Below are 23965 nucleotides of genomic sequence, written 5' to 3' on the forward strand. Positions count from 1 at the left end.
ATCACTTTATTCCTGTAATTTGGTTTTTATTTTTTCCTGGTATGGCCCTAATACTCGGTCATAGTTTTTCTATATGTGCATTCATTTTTTGAAGTTATTGAAAAGCTCAGTATTGATCTTATTTGACAAAAACATGTTAAGTCTGAGAAGAGCTGACCAACTTTCACATGTTTACATTTCTGATTGTAGGACAAAAAAAAAGCTTTTTTTGGTGTGTAGATGGCATTTTATAAAAACATCCTGCCCCATTGTGCCATTTATCTGCTACTTACACAGGAAACAGAAAGTTATGGATTACCAATCAGAAGTTCCTCAAAAATTAAGATATTTATTAAAATGCCTGGAATACAAGTAGATGGAGGCACAACACTCGGATGATTAATTTTTGCACACTTTACTGCTACACTTTACTAAACTTTACTAACTCGAGTTACTGCCTTAAGACCAAGATTGAATGGAAAAACGGAAACAAAGGACCATAAAACGTCTCCACTTGAGTGCAAGGGGAGTTTTTTTGTATTTAAGATACAGTAGAAACAGTGAAGCGTGCTTCCACCTCTCTGACCACCGGTCTGTAAAATTAGTTAGTAGCAGCAGGTTATGCTAACAGCATTCCTACGTTTTACAAATGTGTCAAGTAATTGCAGCCCATCTTGTTAAAGTTAACGATACAGCGCCTTGTTAAACATGACAAACTGCTGCAGCTTCGAAGGGTTGCAGAACGAATTAAGAGAAGAAACAAAAACGGTGAAAATCAACAGTTTATTTTCTCTCTCCAGAGGAATTAGGTCGTGGTGACGAACATTTACATGAACTGTAACAATATCGGGAGGAGGATTTCAGAGTCTCCTTCGCACACAAAGGAGACGGTACTATTCCAGAGGCACTAATAAAATGAAATCCGGGAAATGTTTCGACTTAAATCAGGGGTGTCCAAACCTTTTGTCACATGGGCTAATCAACAATCAACTAAGCGGTATTTAAATTAAATAAATAAAACAGTCAGATTTGCTGCTGGAAAATGATGTGTCAATTATTCTAGATCCAAAACTTAAAAACGGTTCTGCAGATGCTCCTTAATAATAATTATGTAAATTTTCTAGGTATGAATAGGAAGAAAAAAAATGAATAAAATCAGGATTTAGGTCAATCTTTTTTTGAAAATGCTTGCTGTATTTAGTTAAGTTTATTAAATCAATTAGAAGCAGATTTTGGTGAAACTTTTGAGTAAATATTACTGGTTCTTGAAGAGAAAACATGGTTATTTTTTAGCAAATATTTTCTACTGTAAGAAGATTTTACTTGTTTGTGATTATTTTATCATTTATCAAATTTGTATCTTTCTTGAACTGAAGTCAGCGGCCACACGCAATCAGTCCAGGGGCTGCAAGCGGCCCCCGGGCCACACTTTGGACACCCCCGACTTAAATGAAAAGTAACACAATCACTCAGGATGATGACCGAAACAAAGTGAAGTGCTTCCAACACGGCACAGACGGATACAAAACTACAAAAATAATGCAAAATCGAAGGATTAAAAAATATCTATAGAATCGATCATTGGCAAAAACCCACCGAAAGACAATTTGTTTGAATATCAGGATTCTCCTCTGGGCTCAAGTGCAATAACCTGGCATCAGATACACTGTAACTATATATGGCTTACAAGGTAAACAGGTCCATATGAACTAGACATCTTTCATTAATCAAAACTATGGTACAGCAATATATTGGCAAAGAAAATCTAAAAGACTAAGTAAACTTTATGTAAACAATGGCATACCACTGTACAGCTTATCCTACCATGGTATTTACACGTCAACTTCTTGTACTAGCTAATTCCCAGGTACAAAGAGTTAATATAAAGACGAAAACAACATGGAGGGGGAGACGGACGCCGTCTCGTCTACCTGCTAAGAACTGGATCCAGCCGGTTCCAGTTACATCGATTTATACTTTAATATCTAACCGTACATAAGGCAAGGATCGTCACGGAAAGGTGGAGGCATCACATTCGTCTGCGAGGAAGGGGCCACTGGTTTACCAGGCTGAAGGTTCTTTGGGGTAAATGCACTTTTCAAACGTTTTACTCGTTTTAACACATGAGATAAAATAAAATCAGAGTGCAACATCATCAACAAACGGGGAGAAAATGTGCAAAATCTGCTCTAAAGCAAAGTGACAGTGTTGCAAATTGTTTTGTACAAAGTACAGGGAGATGTACGGGGTCGTCACGAGAGACGCCTGACCCTTATTCCAACACACTGTGTGTGTGTATATATATATATATATATATATATACATACATACATACATACATACATATATATACATACAAGGCACTAAGGATAAGATTGAAGGGCCGTCCATCCGGTCTGATGACGTTCTCCTCAGTCCGGTCGGAATATAGGATATTTAGGAAGGAATTCTATAAGAATCACCTGCAGAGAGAAGGAAACGGTTTACAGGAAAACGGCAAAATATTTTATCTTTAAAGCAATGTGCAAGGAATGCAAAGTGGTATTTAGGCAGCCATGTTCAATAAATTAGAATATCATCACCTTCCTATAACAATGGCCAAAGTTATTTTCCACCAAAAGTGATTAAGAAAACAACACATTTAAAAAAAAAAAACCCAAAAAGACGGTAAGTATACAGAAATATTCCTACATTTTATAATTTTTTATAATTTTTTTATAATTTCTCACATTTTATTGTATTTTATTAGGATTTTATTTGCAATAGCTCAACACAAAGTAGTGAATAATTGTGGAGTAGAAGGAAAATAAAGTCTGGTTTAGATGTGTGTTTATTCCCATCCATCCATCCATTTTCTTGCACCCTTTTTCCCTCAGTGGGGTCGGGAGGGTTGCTGGTGCCCATCTCCAGCCAACGTTTCGGGCGAGAGGCGGGGTCACCCTGGACAGGTCGCCAGTCTGTCGCAGGGCAACACAGAGACACACAGGACACACAACCATGCACACACACACTCATACCTAGGGGCAATTTAGACAGACCAATTAACCTGACAGTCATGTTTTTGGACTGTGGGAGGAAACCGGAGTACCCGGAGAAAACCCACCATGCACAGGGAGAACATGCAAACTCCATGCAGAAAGACCCCAGGCCGGGAATCGAACCCAGAACCTTCTTGCTGCAAGGCAACAGCTCTACCAACTGCGCCACTGTGCAGCCCGTGTTTATTCCCTCCAGGTGTAAATAATTTATTGAACTAAAACTTAAGACATATTTGCACATTTAGAAAGTTAAAATATATCTCATTCTTCTTTGCGAATTAAATAAAAGATAAGTAGACAGATACTTAATTTCTTTGGCATTTCCGTCTCCCACACAGCAATAAACACTTAAAAACATCAATATTAAGTCCTCATTGAACTAATCTGTGCAGAAAATATAAACATTTTGTAATTAAGATTAAATAAAACACCCTTTGTAAAAAATGTTTGACACAAAACTTTTCAAAAAACTTGGTTCAAATTCTGTAATAAGAAATCTATTAAGCACCTTTTGCGATCCTATTTTTAATCAATTAATTCAAATGATTTTGATAAGTCACACAGAAAGTATTGAGTTTTTCACATGTTGACATAAGTATTTTTTTAGCTGCAGTGTTTACTAAAGGAACACTTTTACTACATTTAGGGCAAAAAAGTGAATTATTAGTTTATATCTTGAATAAAAAGGAAAAAAAATGAATCCAATTAATCATCAGATGACTAAAGTAAAAGTTGCCTCTATGTTGGATCGTTTTTATGCTGATGACACATAAACCTTATCAGCTAATGTCCGTCGGTGAACTCACATATTCCATCATGTTGCTGCTTTCACATTTTCTCTTGCTGAGCTTCCAGTGCAGCCCTAGCTGGAGGGAGAACAGAGGAGTGAACATCTCCGCCGCTCTTCAGCAGAAACAAAGACACTCAAACACCCCCGACCGAATCACACACACCCACACACACACACACACACAGAAAGGAAGGAGAATCTGTCTGAGATCTCCTCTTTAGCGTCGGGGGAATTCAGGAGCAGGACTGTCTGGTCTCGCGGAGGTCAAGCCGTGGCCAGACACCCCGAAGAGCTTCCTTTATTTCACCGCACGGCTACTAGCTGTAATTTGTTGCTGTGAGACAAAACAAAATTAACACGGCCTTTTACTGCCGACCTCGCGGCCCTCTCAGACCTCTGTGGCAGACCGCAGTTTGCAGAACAGATTAATGATCATTATCCGTCACGATGATGCTCCGCTCGCAGACAAATCATGCACACAACAGGCAAATGTACAGGTTAACATCTGTCTCACCTTGTGGTATAATCGGTTATTTTCCCACTCTAGCAGCTTCTGGATTGACCGTCTTGTCTTTGGAATAAGAAGAAACAAAAATGAAGAGATGCACGTTAGACGACATGAATCACAGGTCAATCAAACGCTCCAACAGGTAGGAGGAAACTGCCCCCATTTTCAGGATTTATGGACTGAACTCCCCAATTTACCAGCCAGTAATTTCCACTTTGCTGTCAGTAACACAACCTTTGCATGACGCCACCTTGTGCCGGGAGAGCGAGAATCGCTACAACATGAGCATGAGCCGTTATTACCATCAGGATTTGAAAATCAAACCCTGAGAGAAAACACACGTGATTAGGCCTGCCACAATAAGTAATAAATCGCATGATAAATTAGAACAAACTCAATCATTTCTATTTGTATGATTTATCGTTTTTCTGTTTCTACCAAAAACTGAACAGCAAAGGTCTTCAGTTTAAAGCTTTTGGTTTTTTTTGTTTTAAAGGACAGTTTTGTTTACAGATACTTCTTCATTTTATTTATTTACTTAGGATAATTAAAATGTCTTCCAGTTCCTGTGTTAAATGTTCATTAGAGTTTAAAGTTTATTGATCTTTGAGGATGTGTTTGTGCATTTCATGTTGTTACCATTATATCACTTGAAAATGGTCTCAGACAATATTACTATTTATCACAGTAACTTCTGGGACAATTTATTGTAACAGGTGATAAAAATCTTGGGATTAAGAGGTTTTCTAAAGTAACTTGACCAAAGTGTAAACTTATAACCATATAATTTCGATCCAGTTTCTCTCCTTGTTGTTTTGGTTGAACAAACATTTGCGTTAACGAGTAAATGAGTCGGTTCTCCATCTCTGATGTTCACCGGACTCATCAGCTGCTCTTCATTTGGGATTCTCACCGCGCTTTCTGATTCAACGGGCCACGTTTTCACACACGCTGTGATATCGGGCCAAGACAGTCCAACATGTTGAATTTCCCTGATTTTAGATCGGAGCGTTCCCGACGGTCCGACTGGAGCCGATCAGCCTTAACCAGAGTTGGGAAGTAGCATTACATTTACTTGAGTAAGTTTTTTGAAAAAGGAGTATTTTTACTACATTGTACTTTTTTACTTGAGTACTTTTGAGTAATTTTACTGGATTTTCTACCCACTGAATGAAAAACAAACATGTTTTAACAAAAGATTCACCAGACACACACCTGCAGTTTTTGTAGGAGTTTTTTACTGAAAGAAACTGATTTGGAAAAAAAATCTTCTGCCTGATTTTGTTATTTTTTTGTAACTTATATGAATTATTATCATTTTGGTTCTTAAAATACCAAATACTCCACTTAACTTTATATTTTGGTCCGTTTAGAATTTAATATTTCTAAATATTAAATGATTGATTACTTGATCAGTTACTCAGTATTTGATTAGACTCTTCACCAAATACTTTTTACTTCTACTTGAGTAAAACATGTTAAAGTATTGCTTCTCTTACTTGAGTACAATTTTTGGATACTAAATTTAAGATTATCAGTTAAGATTATTGTAAATTTGACCTAAGATTGTCGGAATGAGAACATCTGGATAAAATTCCTGCCGTATGGTGCATCAGAGCTGATGTCAGGCTGTCGGAGTCGGACTTACTCTCTTGTTGAGGCAGATGACGGGCCACAGACTGCAGCCCACCGTGCAGCAGCAGCACAAACAGCCGCAGAGAAGCCACTTCACGTTCACTGGCAGGTTCTTCTTTAAGCAGGCGTTCACTCTGCCGACACTGGTTTTGAATTCCTCTGGTGCTACCTGAAAATAAACAATTATTCAAGTATCGACTAATCTATTGATCATTCTGACGATTAATCAGATAAAGAGAAAAAGACATGTCTTCCAGATTTGTCGTGCAAGTTTTTTTAAAACGTTAAAAGACGCAGAGAATGAATTTTTTTTTCATTGTTTTATATGCAGAATTTGAAGGATGTGAAACTAAACTATGGCACTTGGAAAAAAAGTTTTGTCACAATACGCAATAAATCAAAAAACATTCTGTGTTAATCAATGTTACGTAAAGTTAATGCTTCATGTACATCTTTTGGGAAGAAAGAAAATAAAAACTGCCATCAGTTCTGGATACTTGTTGCATCTGATAAACAATAAATAGACATATTTAACTCACATGTTTATTTTACTTCTATAGTGGCTATATGAACTTAAAATGGTGCTTTGCTACATTGTTTTGTCAAAAACAGTAAAATAATTTTGGGATTCTTCCTGCGCTCTGAACGCCACGGCGTTATAGCTGAGTGGAGCTGTTTTCAGAAATTACTTAGACTTATTTGTTTTTATTTCTTACTTTTGTAAAGAAACGAGGTGTTAACCCTGTAAGGAAACATCTGAAACAAATGACGTCAAAAAAGTACAGAAGCCTGTGCGTTCAAAGTAAATTAAAATAATGTAAATTAGCGTACGCTACAAATTAGTTGACAATTATTACAATAATTCATTAAGATTAACCGCTACAGCACTAGAGGAGATGTGCAGCTAAAGAACAGCTGAAAGGGAGAGGGACAGTGCAAGTGTCTCTCAGTGTTGTTGACCTAAAAGGTGCTTAATTGTGCTGAGGAAGGATCAAAGAGCTGGAGTAAACCAAAAGGCTAGATGTTTGCAGATGTTGTCCAGAGATGGGATCTCTTTATTCTACACCCAGACTTGCTAACTGAGCTCCAGACTGTTCAAGGCAAAGCAGGGAGTCAAAGGAGAGATAAGCTGAGAGCCTGTGGCAGCACTGGCCAAACAACTTGAATGGATGCTCATTCCTCGCCGAGTCTGTACGCCATAAAACAGGGGTCGTAATCTTTTATGACAGGATGCAAAGGTCTCTTTGCAAACAGCTAAAGAACTCAGAATAAAGCCCAGCAGGGTCTGATCTGCACCCTTCAATCATCATAATTGTGACCTCATCCATCACATGTCACCCTGGGTCACAATACTGAAGGTGCTTTTTATTGCCCTACACTTCCCTCGGCCTGCTCTTCCCCCCGCAGCCTTTTTGTGTTTCAGCGTCCGACCCAGGAAGCTCCCCTGTCTGCGGCAGAATCCTCATTTCATTATTTTATCACCTGGAGTTCGACCCTCCGAAAAAAGAAAAAAAAAGAAACAGATGATCCCCCTGCCAGCCGAGCACCAATGGACGGCTTACTCATTGACAGAGCTGGACTGCAGCACATTCAGGCTCTTTTCTGCCACGCTGCCTATAATGCATCTGCATCAGATCAAACCAACCCAGGAAACTTTGAATGGGCCGGTCTGGGGAAGTCAGGGCCGTTAAAGGCCCAGCAGAACAAAAGATCCACCGCAGCTTTAATTGCTTAATTCATCCCGGTTGGGTTTGAACAGAAATTAACATGAAAGAGTGTAGTGTAGGAAAACTTTAAAAAATAATAAGGACAAACCGTACCTTTCCTGTGAGAACAGAGGGAAATTCTGTGTCGAATCTGTTGCTTAATCCAAACCTGGAAAAAAAGAAGAGGAAAAAATATTTGACATGAGAGCTGAAACACAGGGAAGTTGGTGCAGTTAATTTAATAATTTCTACAGCTTAATAATGTTAAAAACAGAAAATATGAACAAAAACATAATTTTCCTCATTAGATTAATGAGCTTGTTATTGTACTTTTCAATCATTTACTAAAATTGCAGAAAATATTCAGTCATGTAGCTAAAGATGAACCAATGCTGTCATACTGCTCTGCCAACAATGATAAATTATCCCAGAAGTTATTGCTCTAAACAATATTGTGATTTTGAAGCCATTTTCAAGTAATGTTATGATAATGGCATAATAACACAAGAACATAGTCTGAAAGATCAATAAACTTTAAATTCTGATGAATATTTAACACTGGAACAGGAAGATATTTTAAATATCCAAAATGATCAACAAAACAATAATTACAATGAATTATGAAGTCTCTGTAAACAAAATTGTCCTTCAAAAAAGGACTAGTTGAGACCAATGCACCAACTGAATACTTTTGTAATCCAGATTTTGTTAGAAAAAGAAAAATTAACAATCATGCAAATTATTGAGCTTTAATTTACTGAGCCATTAATTGATTTATTGCTTATTGACAAGCTTATAAGACACACACCTTCCAAGAACTTCTTTACTATCATCAGTCCGCAAAATATTTTCCCCAAAGTCTTGAGGATCATGACAATATTTTTGACAAATGTAAGCTGTAGTTTTGTGTTTGGTTTGTTAGAAAGGTTGTTGTCCTGGAACCATGGAGGCCATTTTTGCTCCATCTTTTGCTCCTTGTTGTATGAGGGTAGGTTTGGTTTGTCACCACTAATAGGAAGGTTTACCATGGTTTAATCTTATCTCTCTTTGTGTATAATGTCTCTCCCTGTGGTTTGTTGGCCTCCCAAGAAATTAGAAATGGCTTGGTAGCCCTTTCCAGGCAGACAGATGCCAATGAATTGATGCTTCATCTGTTCTTGGTATTTTTTTCAGCCAACGTCAAGCTATCAGACAGTTTATGTTTGAGTAAATTCTTGGTTTGGAAATAATCAAGCCTGAGTTTGGCTAATGAAATTTAGATTAGCGTTAAAAAATATGGCTAATAACATAATTTAATCAGGTTTGTTAGTGTGTCACCAGGCTGATTTGAGTAGCTCTTTCCCCTTAATTTAAATAATTTTAAAGTTTTAATGTTCTCTGTCTCACATTAAAAAACTGGTTGTATGATTTGACATATTTAAGTGTGACGAAAAAGGAAAAGCAGAATACATATTAAATACTTTTGCCTCAGCAAGACTTTTCTGCACAATTATATTCTTACTCTCATTTTTGCACAATAAAGACTAGATGTGTCTACAAATCTAACCACACTGTGGTTTGTTTTTGAAATGTTTTGTACCCCAAACAGAACAAACACCCCCTGACAAGTTCAATAAAGTGACAGGGATTGAGTATATGAGATGGATGATATAAAAAGATGAAGAGGCAGCCGGTAGTGATGACAAGATGCTGAAGTGAGATGCTTTTTAGCCTTGTTATCACTTAGTTAGAGTTTTTAAAGTGCAACAGACTCCATCAGTTGTCCAGCGGGGTGTCTACTCATAGCTTTTATATTTAAACTTGGTAAAATGTAGGAAAAACTGACAGATTAAGACACTAAACTCAACTGATAATGTTAGTTCAAAACATTAGATTGACGGCTGCTGCTCGGTGATAAGACTTCTAGCTAACGGTTAATCTCGTGTAAACATAACTAACTGGAATACCAACTGCCGGTCCAGGTAACGGTTGCCATGGTGACAAATAGCCGTTACTTCACTGTGCGCTAACTCCTCGACTTGACAGATGTTCAACTGTTTCTGTTGTGTTTTGACGTTAGCTAGTAGTAGCAGCAGGCTAGCTTCAGCTATGCAGGCTGTGTGGAAATAACAAAGCGACCCCGTCACACAAACAAGAGAAACAAGAGGGGGTGGGGGGGGGGAAGCACAGCGCGGCTTACACGGTGATGTGCCCGGCCCCTCGCATGATCACGGGCTCCGGACAGTATCTTTGTAAGTGCTCCTCGCTCACTACGTGCTCATCGTCTTCGTCTTCTAACTCATAAATGGTATCAAAGTCCGCCATGTTGGGTTGTAAGACGCTCATCATCGCCCCGCTGCGTCCAGATTTACAAGAGCTGGAACCTGGTATGGCAAGACAGTTTGTCATGCAATAGGCAGACTTGGCTCTTTCAAAGAAAAAGAAGATTTTAGAAATATCCTTTAATGTCCTACTGTGTGGGAAGTTGACATCAGGAAGATCATTTTAAATGAAAAAAAAAAAACAAAGCAAAACAATAATAGCAGAGTTAGACAGACTTATTGAGTTTGTTAAAGTCCTACCGCTCCTAGCAGAGAAAGGATCTGTGATAATGCTCCTTTGTGCACCTAGGACGCATCAGTCAGTCACTGGAGAAACTCACCAGTTCAACAATAGCTTCATATATAGAGTGGAAGACATTGTCAAACTGTAATGTTATTTTAGCCTTTCATCAGTCTCCCACCAACTGCAACATGTCCAGGCAGCATATTAGCGTAGCGCTAGCCTTTCTGATGATGATGCAAGCTGGACTCAATACACTAATACTGAGTTTTTTATGATTACATGCTTACCGTGAGAAACCACTGCTCATAAAATCTACCAGCTGATTATCACAAACAAATTTATGAAACTTAAAGTAATAATATCATCTGATAATGCAAAGTTTACTATGACCTTTTTAGTGAATAGCCCCCATATAATTCCCAATATTCAATAACACTCATTATGTACTCCCAATCAATTTTTTCAACCAAAGATAGAAGTTGTGGGAATGTGCAAAAATAAAAGAGAAGTGCAAAACACCAAAACGGGATGTGGGTGCGAAGAGGAATGAATAGGGAATATATTATATATCTTATAATTGATATATTATTAACTAATCAGAAGGTAAAGCTCATTAACAAAGAAAACCCAATTCAGAACAAAAAGCATGAAAAAGGATTTCTTTACATCTGCACTTGATGCAAGTCCAGGGTATTTGCTCCGTATGGAGAAGATGACTTCGTCCTGCCATCCAACCACAAATGTTTTCATTGGATATTAAATCAGTATTACATTCAGGATGTCATTGTGACATATCTGGGGGAATCTACTTTAAAAAAAAATTTGTGCTACAAAAAAGCAACATTATTTATAAAATGCTCTTAGTAATATCATGAAATAAAGATCATATAGTAGAATTATTTAAAATTTCCTTATTTTAAATGTTAGATGTGTTTCCATGTACTCATTTTCCAAATACAAACTGCCTGTTCAAACATCTTAAATATTTATTCAGGGATTATACTGTGAAATTTGAAGCAGCTGGAATTTGTGGGGTCATATTTATGAAAGAAATCTTGAAGTATGTATTAATTCGTGTTTTCTGAAAATAATTACTAGTAAAAGCTACATTCTAAAATTTATTCGGCACTTCAAATATCGCCAGTGCTGCTCTAGGAAAAGAGGATGTGTTTGTGATTTAAAACCTGTTGTATATTATTTCTAAAAGTGAAATTATTTGCCACTGGAAAAATTACACTAAAGGTGCAATGCCCTCAAATGTAAATATGAACTCTGGTAAAAGATCTATCCAAAAAAGAAGGTGCCATTTGTCCTGGCGAGAGTTTAGATTTGTTTCACCTCCATTACCGTTCCCCTCTCTCTGTGAATGTTGAAAAGATAAACTTTGGTCCTGGTTTAAGGCGTTTTAAACGTTATCATTTTTGCTCTAATTCGATGGATACAGACACAATTATCTGTTTACTTGTAAGCATCTGTTGATTTATGAAGATCAAATTACATCAGCCTCACTTCAATATGCTCTCTTGTCTTTCCCACATTGAGGAATGACTAAAACAAATTGTCTTGGTTTGTAACGTTGTGTCAATGTCATATTTGTACTCCTAACGACCACAAGCAGAAATACAAGAATCCAATATGGCTGCCATGCATCTAAAATGGGGAAAGTTACAGGGACAAACTATTTTCTTGTACACCTGCTGGGTTGTATCTAACTAAAACAGCAAAAGCACACCCTGTGCCGTGTTTCAGTGCATAGATTGAAAATAAATGCAATCTTAGTTGCACATCAAGATTTTCAGCTTGCTACAAGAATGCATTGAGCTCTGGTGTGACAACATTCCTTCATCCCAGATCCAAAAAAACTGTCTGGTATCTGCAGCCGCTTATAAAGGATTTTAAGAGCTCTATACAATTCAAATAAGCCTTGCCACTTCACAGAAAGTAGTCTATAAGGTGAGGACATTCAAAACAGCTGCCAACATTTGGCCATCCCGTTATCCTCAGAGCAAACCACAAGATGCTAAAAGAGGTATCCAAAAACCCTAAAATGTTATTAAAATGTGATTGTCGAAGTAGATCTACAATCAGAAGCAGATTGCTCAAGTTGACTTATCAAATTAAAACATGAGAACCAGGCTGAGGTTCGCCAGAGAGAACAGAAACAAAAACCAGGATGTCTGGAACGTCTTTCTTTGGAAAGATTAGTCTAAAATTGTTCAATATAAACCAAACATCCAAGGTAAAGAGCCTCATACTGTGAAACATGGAGGTGGAAGAGTCAAGGTTTGGGAATGCTTTTGCTGGCAAGCTCCGCATTATTATGGTGTATTAGAGGCTTCTCAGGGAAAATATGAGATTAAAGCTGCATCTAGTCCCTAGAACATCACAATGACTCAAAACATGCAGAGATAGCCACAGATTTTAGGGTTAGGGTGTCCTAACCTTTTCCTTCAGTTAGAGTAAAAAGTCTTTCGTTTTTTCATAACTGGTGGGAAGGTTATTTTAATAATATTTTAGCTTCAGAGGTCTTTCAAACATGAACTTTCAAAAAGAAAAAACAAACAAAAAAAGCGATTGGAGTTGATTGGATTATATGGTAAAATGGCCTACCATAAACTCTTGCAACCAGAGCTGAAAAGTTTTATCGCCTCACCGCGCTCGGATTTACAAGAGCTGAAAGTGCTTCGCCGTCCATCGTGACAGAAAAACAGTGGAACAATCTTTCAGAGAGTTGACACACGGAAGTCCTCCACTCAGACGTAATAAATTAACCAATTAAAATCCCACAAGGGCAAAGGCTATAGATCAACTTATTTCTAAAGTAACAAGCCGCAGTTGACATGTCAAATTGGAAAAAGTGGAGCAACACCTCGAATAAAACCGGATCTTACTTCCAACAGTGAAATTACACATTTAACATAGACAGAAACACTTCTAGACTTTATAATATTAAAAAATTGAATTGCAGTCTCTATTGAACCTCAAATATGCTAATTTCTTTACACCGCATTTGATTAAAAATCACTGATCAGCGAAAGGTGCCTCGCCATGTAATGTTTGAATTTATTGGAGCGGATTTGTTTCTCACACTTGTTTTAGCAAATAGAAAATAAGAGTTCAAACATATTTTAGGTTGGGTCTAACTCTGTTAATGTATTATTTAAAAAAAAGGAAATAAAAGGTGATAAATCTTGTACAAAAACACTTTATTTACATTTATAAAGTTGCCATTAGACGACAATATACCCGCATCATTAAAAGCTGCTCTTGTGCTAAAAAACAAGTGAAAAATGATTTGTCAAGTAAACGCATCGGTTCAAACTTTACCGGAATGACTCTTTTCTTCTTACATTTTTATCAAGCACATACACTTCCTCACAAACAAAGCACCATATTTATATCTTATAAACTCACAAACAACTTAAAAGATTTTTTTGACTTTTTTTTTTTTTTTGGAGTTGAAAAAAATTTCCCATTTCATTAGAACTATTCTATTAAAAGTAATATTTCAAGAGCCTCCAGCATGTCGTTGTAATACAAAACAAACAAACAAACAAACAAACAAACATACATACAAAAAAATAGCAAAGCGGGTTGGGAGTTCGGATCCTTCTGCTGCCCATCAAGTGTCCCGCATGTCAGCGTGTTGGAGTGCTCGGTTTAGGAGAGGTGGCGGACCGGACGGTCCACATTTGGACTGTTCTACTGAGTCACAGTCACCTGCTGGATATTCCTGATAGACGGCAAGGTGTTCATTCCCTGAGGAGGGTACAGAGAGCTGTGGATCTCCGTGGGACTGAGGGAGCCCGGCACCGGCAGAGGGCTCACGGAACCCGGGTCACTGTGCACAGACCCGCTGCTGCCGTCAGACTGACCCAATTTCTTCTTTATCAGCTTCCTCTCTTTCGCTCTGCGGTTCTGAAACCATATTTTCACCTGAGAAAAGAAACAGTGAAATTCAGAACTAATTATATTATATTATATTATATTATATTATATTATATTATATTATATTATATTATATTATATTATATTATATTATATTATATTATATTATATTATATTATATTATATTATATTATATTATATTATATTATATTATATTATATTATATTATAGGTAACTCTTCTTCTTTTGAACATGTAAAACCACCTTATATTTATTTCACTTTACATTTTTGTAATTGAGTAAAATCTATAGCTTGTTAATTTTAAATTAGATTGTTATATTTCCTTCGGTTTTAATATATAAAAATAAATTGGGGTTTTGGCGTAAACTCCAAATATTTTCGTAAGATTTTCCAAAGTTTTTGATAAAGGAAAAAAACACACAAAAATACAAATAAACAAAACAATACATATATTTTAAAATCCCTTTTAAGCCATTTTTGTCAAAAACAATAAACAAGATAAATCCTAACATCCAGTATATTTAAAGAAACAATACCATACTCTGTTAAGGCAGTATTTAAAATACAAATAAAAACAGATGGATATTAGAAAGCATGCATTTATCATAAAACTTTTTCTTAAACTTGCACAGGATGTAAATAAACAAATCGAGATAGAGAGGACGTTTTGATATATCTTTTTTCTTCTTCTTCAATGAAATAATGTAAAACAATGTTAACAACAACCTTCGTATTATAAGCATTTGTTTTGAAACTGCTCAGACAGTTGAATAATAATTCCCTGAATTTTAGAGGAAATGTTGCCACATTTTATTAAGTCTTTAAAACATAAAATAGCTGAAGTACGCTATATTTAATGCTAATCATATATTGTCATGTATAAAATCTGTAAAATTGTTTTTTTTTCTGCTTCTCTGCACATAAAATCAGAAAACAAAGCGATACAGTTGTAAGAACACATTTTTGTGCTATGAACTGGAGAAATGCCACATTATGTTCACATTACAGCCAATGTTGTCAACGTTTTGCCACCTTTTTATCAAGCTTTGGTAATAATTTGACATATTACACCTCTTCTGAATGGATATGGATCAACATTACGCAGGAGAGTATTTTTATGCATACCTGTCTTTCCGACAGACCCAGGTTGACAGCCAGTTCGGATTTCCTCCTGATGGTGATGTATCTGTTGAAGTGAAACTCCTTCTCCAGCTCCAGCCTCTGATGGTCTGTGTACACTACCCTGTATTTCTCCTTCGTTCTTGTTTTACCTGAGAACAAGACAAATGGATCCGGTGAGGACAAGAAGGCTTTATTTATTTATTTGTTTGTTTTTATCTGAATGATCGTGAGTCTGCAGACAGCAGGTTGGGCAGGCTTGCTTGTCTGGACCGGCCAGGCATATCTGAGCGCCGCATCGTTATTCAGCCGCGTCTGAAATCAACATCTTCTCCTCAGATACGCAAATGGAGCTGCTTTTGATCTGGTTCTGATGACAAAGTGAATTTCAAAGAACCAGGTCTCGATTTTCTCTTTGTTATTAAGCAAAGACTGAAGTTAGGAACAAATATGTGGAAATTGACTGTGAAACAACTGAATTTGTTTGATGTATTCGACTTTACATTGAGCTATAAAAGAGAAATAAAGTAAATTAAAATGCAAAACAGTTTATTTGGAAATATTTAATATTGAGACAGTTTAACAATCTGCTTATTTTATTTCTGGATAAACGCTCCCAGCTGCGTGTGTGTGGGAAAAAGCCGAGAAAAAGTGACTCTTTCTGGGTGAAGTAGTGACTCTGGGGAAGGAATCTGGCGCATATCAAAGTGGATATGACTGGCAGCGATGGAAGCAGCAAACAATGTAACAAGGAAGTCAAGCTCACAACTCCAGGAATAATGACATTAACATCACAACTGGACACGGCGCCGATTCCTCACACCTTTTTTTTTTATTTTTAATATCCACCCACAACAGCAGATAGAACAGTTGGCAAAGCTGTAGCTTTATTACATTTATCACTTATATTCGTGTTCATAAACACCAGATAGATAGATTTATTCTCGGGGATCATTTCATAGGTTATGGGAGATGGCTTGCGTCTGCGTAAAATCCAGATTTATGACGCAAAATGGAGGCCTACGTCTGTCCAAGATGACGTTCTCACCTGTAGAAGATGCTTGTGCCGTTTTGCTCATCCACTGGTATGAATTGCGCCTTTCTCTCTCAGGAGAAAGCTGTGCAACAGTAACGTTGTCCGGCGGCGGCTGCAGCACCGCAGCTCCGGGGGGGTGCATGTGACTGTACTCGGACGAACAGTAAGAAACTTGTCCAGGAGATGAGTTGTTCATGGGGGGAGGAAGATTGTTAGGAGGTCCAAGACTATATGCACCCCAGTCCTCTCTCGGGGCGCCATACGAGGGTCCCCAACTGGCCCCGGATTGTGCGTGCGTGTCCATGTTTGGCACATGATGGTATCCTGTAAAGTCGGGGTACTGTGGAGACGAAACGAAGTTCTGTGGAGGAAGATTGATGCTCGATCTTCTTACTGGCCCTTGGTGATACATCCCGCTTTCTTTATCCAGTAAGTATCCAACGTACATATTTTGTACAAAAAAAAAAAAAAAAAAAAGGTTTCTAAAGTTTTTCTTTTCAGCAGCAGAGGGGAAAATGCAGCCAATCTCACGGCGACATTTTGACCCTGCCAACTGTTAGCGTCGATCCCTGCGCTCTTTGTAGTCCAAATGGTTTCCCAGTGTGAAATGCAGTTTGTCTCCAGCTTTACATGATGCGTCCAAATGACAAGAAGCTAAAGGTACACTGCGGCCTGCCTGAGGCCGGCCAACTCTTCGATCCTCGCAGATTTACATCTAAATGGAAGTGACCGGTGCTGCAGGCCTGAATGTCCCTTGCGTCTGTCCTGCAGCGCGTCATCCTGTGACAGTGGGCCTATCCCGAGCACGGGTTATCCGCTCCATGAATAAATTATCACCAGGGCCTATCAGCTGCACACACGGGCAATAAAACAGGCCTGCACGTCCACACACGCAAACAAGGAGGCCTGTGCGTAATTACGCACAGATTAACTTTTACAATAAATAGCTTGTTAAAATAATTTACCTTCGTTGCTTAAGATTGGTGACTATTTAAACTTTTATCACTCTGAATTAAAACGAAACCATGTCTGAAATGTTACTGTGGGAACCGTGACCACGCTTCACACGTAAACCCGGACTTATTTGTCAGGATATTCAATTGCAAACGAGGTGCAAAGTATGAGAGACTTTTTCTTGTTTCGTATTCCGTTCACACCTCTAGGTCGCACTTCGCAGCTAATTCCGGTTACAAGGAAACTCCTGCAGCCCCCTCTCCTCCTCCCAGAGACAAACAGTGGCCGGTGGCACCATCAGTCACCGCTGTCCACTCAAACTGCTTTTAATCTGACGCTTCACAAAAAAAAAAAGAGATGCGTTTGAATTCAATTATCGACTGAAACATTCAAGCACATTTTTAAGGAGGTGTGCATTAATAATGTTATCCTTCTTTAAATCTTCTTTTAAATCACGGCCTACTTGTTTATTGGTCACAAAAAGTTTATGAGATAGTAAAAGTGAGATGCTGCACACTGATCTGCAGAAGCATCTTTTAAAAGAGCCACGCATCATTTTTCTTTTTTCTTTTTGACATTTTCCCACAATTTTCTTTCATTGTTAGTTACAAAATAGCTGCACACGAAAGCATAAATGTGTGCATTTTAGACTAAAACTGCAGAATAAAACCTCGAATAAGCCAATTTGAACAATATAAATGTATTTTCAACGTGTTTTCCGTCCAGTCTCTCTCATTTCGATAGATTGTGTTATTTTGTAATCAGGGTATTTCTGCAGTTTTCGCACTTCACGAAGCTTTTTGGACCAAACGATGCCCCCTTGTGCTGACTGATCACGGAAGCACATTTTATTGTCTAACAGGCTCACATCACATAGACGTCGATGAAAGGTGGAAAATACGTTATTTTAATTTGGTATATTTATCTGAGAAGAACCGCAGATTAGATTTACAAAATCTAATTCAGATTAGCAAAATCTAAATTGGGGGGTCCTTGTTAACCTCCACAGTCCACTCCCTGTCCAGTCCGTCACCTTCCAACCAACCAAATAAATAAATAACAAACAAATAATGGTTGATTTGTGCACAGTATGCATTCAACATGTTTAGACGTTAACAAATGTAACGAAAACCTGAAAATGACGTACATGACTTAAAAATACAGGTATATCTCAATAAATTACATTATAATAAATTAAGTTAAAACTATTTTGATAATTAAATTTAGGGAGTAAAACAAGGATGAAAGTCAGTGCGACAGGTGTCTTGCATGTTCTGGATTCATCTGTGTTGTTAATGCTCAGACTCTGGCTGCAATCGATGCCTCATGAATCTCTTGAATGGTCTTTGTCTCATAATCCTCTAAACGCTTTAACTTTTGTCTGGACCCTTTTTTGCCAAAGTTTTTCCTTCCACTAAATTTTCAGTTAATATCCTTGGATACAGCAGATGGAAAACTGAAATTCCTTCATTGTTTTTTCTTTCTTTTTTTGTATTACAATCCTTTGGTTTAGTTAAAATAATCAGTTATTTTCTGTCCGTGAAGAACAGTAAAACAGTGCAACACTGCCATCAAGTGATAAAATTAAGGCACTGCAGAATGTCTCATTTCTAACGTCCAAAACGGAGGTGGATCTACTTCAGTGCAATAATTTATTGTGAAACATCAATCAATGGAGTTGAATAATTACATTAATAGTTTAATTTGCTTTTTTTTTTTTTTAAGTCGGAGCATCTTTCTCCTTATTTAATGAGTACAGTATAATTCACAGATGTTTGAGAAGTGACCACAGGAAAGGAGACAAACTAGGAACATCTGCGGCTATTTTTAGACAAATAGTTGACACACAGGCACTAGTGATGAGTTTTAATCTCTAATATAAAACATCTGCATAGAAAGACGTGGAAACACGAGCCAAATACTTTGTTTATGGGGTGTTTTACTGACAGCAACAGACTCAAATATTCTTTCTAGTTTTTGTTGTGTAATATACTCCATCAATATGTAAATTATTGTTAGAGATAAACATGAGGAAATGTTACTCTCAATGAAATGTATTACAGAAAGAGAAAATATATCATGTGCTTGTTTGTTACTTATCAAATTCAAAATGTGCGTAAACTCTACACAAAATTTGTTATCAGCAAATCAAATAAGTAAACAAACTAATTAGCAGACTTAAAAACAGCGCTTCAAGAACATCTTGTACAGTCATATTTTAAAACAGAAAAAAAGAGAAAACAACAACCAGTTGGCTGAAATGGAATTTACTCATTCTGACAAAAACAAATTATTTTCTGAGAAATATTTTTAGATGTGGGTATGTGGGGTTAAAACAACCCCAAACAGTCTGTGTGCTGGATGGATGTTACTGATTAAATAAAGGAGTCACAGCTGTCTGGCTCACTGGTGGAAGACGCTACAAGGCAGGGGTGGAAGCCTGAGTGGTTCTGGGTGTTCATCGACGTAGCTGGCCGTAAAAATCAAATCATCCGCAGACTTTCCAGTTTACATGTCGGTTTGCAGGGGAAGTATTTCTGTTGCAGCAATTTGGACTTTATTGTTGTTTTGTAAATATTTGAAGCTTCTTTATTGTTGAAGGGAACATCTGAATCCACGTGTTGATTTACTAACAGGTTTGTAAACCGGACAGATTAAAGAACCTATTTGATTATTTTCTTTTTTTCCTTTCCTGTTTATTCTTCCTGGTTGGGATTCTGAATCTGATACAAATCTAATAAAACTGAACTTTGATTGTTTAATTTGTTATTGTGATGATTCTTTAAAGAGGCAACTTTACATAAAGCCAGCATTATGAGCTTTCTATTATATTATAAAGTTATTTCCTCATCAAAAACCTTCCATTTAGTGTTGCTTTTATTCTTTCATGGATGTTTGAGAAATCCTGTCTTCTCCATGGCAACCATTCAGCTGTGAAAAACGCCTGGGTGGACGTAGCTCCGCCTTTAAGACGCAGCTCCTCCTCAGAGCTGCAGTTTCCAAGCTTCCGAGTTTCTGCTTCACAGAGGAGCCCTCACCCAGTCAGCTCCTTCAGACTAGCCAGCAGCAATTAGCAAACACCTGGTGGAACTGCTGTTCTCGTTATAGGAGCCACGTCTCAGTGAAACGCTGGTAAAAACGTTGTTGAAGGGTTAATAGAGAAGCCATGTTGTGATGACTTCCCGAAGGCGGAGTTTCAGAATGAGCAGGACTTTTTAAAGAGACAGAGGCTCAATTTCAAGGGCTTGAATTTCTTTTAAGTAATATTTGTGGCATTGTGTGTCTGGGAAACACTTAATACTGCCCTTTGAACTTTAAACTTTGCGGATGCAGAAACATTTGATGCTGAAGTTGAGCTGTTTTTGCTCCCACACACACAGAGCAGTGAACACCAGTTCACCCTATTGTTTACCTTCCTGGTAGGGGGTAAAGGAGGCGTACTGAGTGCTCCTGCACCAACAGGAGCTGGGGACCAGACGCTGTAGCCATAGTGGCATCATTAATGCAAACATGATGGAGTTGTGTTGTTGCTCAGATGCATGTCTGCAGTGTTAATGCCTCTCTCTCTCTTTCTCTCTCTCTCTGCTGCTTCTGTCTGCATGTTTGGTGAATTTAAACAAAATGTGCAGCAGCAGACCCTCACGCTCGTGTTTCCAGCCTCAAGCTGTTTGTTATTGCGCGGTGACTGGTGTTCCCTTCTCCTTTCATCCTTGTTGCATCCAATTTCTTTGCAGTTATGTTTGGGTTAACTGATGCTTCATAGAAATGCAGCTTGCCTTAAAGTTTTTTTTTTAATGTGTTTTATAAGTTTTGCTGACAAAAATATGTTTTTTGGGGTAAAATATTGCTGCAGACACAATAAGGCAAACAGAAGCTTTAAAAGATTATTTTAAAGTTTTGTACACACTTGACTGATGGATTGCAGTGCAGATCTTTGGTGATGTGTGCGGTTGGATCACACTGAGTTTGAATCATTTCTGTCACTACGCGGTTTCAGTTTTTGGTTTTCATTTAAAAGTATTTGGAATAAGAAAAGTGGGACTGCAGGAGACACAGATGTGTGAGCTACATTATGTTTCCTCATTGAGAACTTTTACAATAAATATCTCATTCAATCAATCAAAGCAAACAGACTCTTAAAATACATAAAAGTAGAATAAAGTATAAAATACTGTACGGTAAAGGCATAAATATCATGTAGTTATATGGATTAGTGTGTTCTTGCTCAAACTAATGTGTAACAAAGTTGGTTAATTTAAAAATGGATAAAATGAGCATGTTTATTTGAGCATTCAAACAACTATTTATAATTAGTGACGGTAGAAATTGTTAAAATCAAACCATTCACTAAAAATTAAAAAGAATCTCATATCTAAAATTTTAACAACTATATTTGGTCTAATTCTAATCTAAATATTCAGTAAGGTTGAAATAAGATTAAAAAAAACTTTCAAGTAATTTTTCAGCAAGATAGAGGAGCTACTTTTAAATAAATAATTCACTAATAATGATTTTTTTTTTTTTAAAGTACTAGTTCTACTGGCAAATTATTTCACTTATAAGATGGAAAAATGTCGTTTAAGTGGAACAAGTACTTTTTCATCAACATTAAGGAATTATTTACTTAACTTAAGCTTTTATATCTTGCTGAAAAGTTAATTTTAAGTTAGTTTTGTCTTATTTCAGGTGCACTAAAACCTGGACAAAAATACCAGCCAAAGGATTGAAGTGATCCCAGATCAGCCAGACACCAGAGTTGTGTTGATTAACTCTGACATAATGATTAAATTTGGATTATTACTGAATTTATTAACCTTTATGGTCTCATTTTTGTCAAATAAGAAGCTGCAGCTGGCCTTCGTCTGAACGTAATGAGCAGCAAGCCAGAAAACATTAATTTTGGTTGAAGTAAGTTCATTTGGGGGCCATGTTATAAAATTCAGGTGGCCTGCAGAAATTGGCAGGAGAGCAGAGAGTCTTTAAAGGTCAAAGGTCAAAGTACAAGATGTTGTTCTTGCTTCATTCTCCACAGATGTTTTTGTGATGTTTTTTCCTTTTTCCAGATAAACTCTTTATTTAGCGTAATGAGTTTTTGCCTCGGCTCTCCGAGGTTGGGTTAAAGTTAGGAGTTTTCATGGAAAGTAATAAACTCATTGTTCTGAATTTAGGTGAGAGGTGTGAACGTGGTTAACCCGCCGCTCATCTGCATCTGTGGGGTCTGGGAATGCCATTGTGTGGGCATCTCTGTCTCCAGGGAGGTAACATTTAATTTTCTTCCTTTCATCCTCTTTTTTTTTTTTTTTTTAAACATTTTTTGCATAAAAATCCTCTGTCAGATGGAAATACAAGCTGTATCCCAGATGTTTCTCTTTCACTTCTTATTAAATTGTAACTTCAAATGTTCTGTGAATTCATTAATGGTTCTGCTTGTGTGATTAATGGAGTGCTTTTGCAGCTCTGTTTGCTTTGGGAAGAGGCTGTGGAAGCGGTCAGGGGGGAGTGGGAGTGGGGTGAAGGGGATCATGAGTGTTATTGTTAAATGAGGAAAACACAATCAGACAGCCAATGATGGTCACTTATTAACGTAATTATCCTGCAGTCCGCAGGATGGCAGTGCGTTTTAAAAAAATCTAACTATTGTGGAGGAAAATAATCAGTGTATTTTTTATTTATTTTTAAATGCTGCTGTGCTGTTGAGTCAGATGAATTCCTGATGAGAAATTACATATTTTTAGAAAAGCAGACTAAAATAAAATAAAGATTAAGGTTATGGATTTACAATGGTTTTTATTTATAATGGCTTTAAATTTCTCTTAAAATCTTTACAATACTTGTTTTTGGGCTGATAAACTTGAACAAAAACTGCTGGTCTGTGACTGGTGAATTTTTGGTAAAACATGTTTGTTTTTCATTAGTGGGTAGAAAATCGAGAAATTTTACTCAAGAGTAGAAATATTTTATAATATAGTAAAAGTAAAAAGTACAGTGCAGTAAGAGCAGTTCAAAAAGTAAATTATTTCCAAAATGCAACTTGAATAAATGTAATTAGTTACCAAACTCTGTTATTTCCTTATGATGCAGTCTATTAAAACAAGTGCACCAACTCCTTTGTGGCAAAACGCATCATGATGCTGCCACCACCGTACTTCATAGTTAACAAGATATTTTCAGACAGCAATATTTCCTCTTTCTTTCTCCAAATATTATAATCTTTGACTTTTTTTTTCAAGTTGAAGTCTTTGTGCCTGAGTCCATTTGTAAACTGTAAAGTAGCTTTTTGTATTGCTTTTAGAGTGATGTCTTCTTTATTTTTCAGCCGATGTTGGTATGGACTCACAACTCTGTCTTACTGGCTTCATCCAGAAACTTCACAAAGTGTTTTGCTTTTGTTCTGCAGTTGATTTGGACAATTTACTCCAAAACATGCCCCTCTTTTGGGGGCACGAGCAAGACGAGATTATCATATTTGCAAACTTTGATTAACATCACACTATTTTTTCTTAAATCTTTAACTTGAAAGCAGTGCTGTCCCTCTGGAAATGATCCTCCAACCTGCACAGGAATGGAAAATCACTGCGTCAGATGCAAAAGACAGAAAAAACATGACAGTCACGAACCCCGCTCCCCTCCTACATCCTTCCCCTGTTTGTTTGCATCTTATATTCCTGAAATAGTCTGCACAGGAAGTTGTTGACATACATTCAGATCCAATGCTTGGCACTCACCTTACTGTAAACACAGCAAAG

General features: G+C 37.2%; 2 protein-coding genes across 2 annotated transcripts; both read right to left on the bottom strand.

Moving 5' to 3' along the window:
• Positions 1-748: 748 nt before the first annotated feature.
• On the bottom strand, positions 749-10019 carry chic1 (cysteine-rich hydrophobic domain 1). Its single transcript, XM_008420786.2, has 6 exons — positions 9836-10019; positions 7771-7825; positions 5964-6119; positions 4322-4378; positions 3824-3883; positions 749-2441 (listed from the first exon to the last, which is right to left on the bottom strand). Exons 1-6 carry the CDS (start codon positions 9982-9984, stop codon positions 2391-2393), a joined length of 528 nt encoding a protein of 175 aa, XP_008419008.2. The 5' UTR covers positions 9985-10019; the 3' UTR covers positions 749-2390.
• A 3808-nt stretch (positions 10020-13827) lies between these two features.
• Positions 13828-16713, bottom strand: cdx4 (caudal type homeobox 4). Its single transcript, XM_008420785.2, has 3 exons — positions 16278-16713; positions 15236-15381; positions 13828-14136 (listed from the first exon to the last, which is right to left on the bottom strand). Exons 1-3 carry the CDS (start codon positions 16711-16713, stop codon positions 13903-13905), a joined length of 816 nt encoding a protein of 271 aa, XP_008419007.1. The 3' UTR covers positions 13828-13902.
• Between the last annotated feature and the right edge of the window lie 7252 nt (positions 16714-23965).

Source organism: Poecilia reticulata, linkage group LG10 (assembly GCF_000633615.1).
Source record: "Poecilia reticulata strain Guanapo linkage group LG10, Guppy_female_1.0+MT, whole genome shotgun sequence".
Classification (NCBI taxonomy): Eukaryota; Metazoa; Chordata; class Actinopteri; order Cyprinodontiformes; family Poeciliidae; genus Poecilia; species Poecilia reticulata.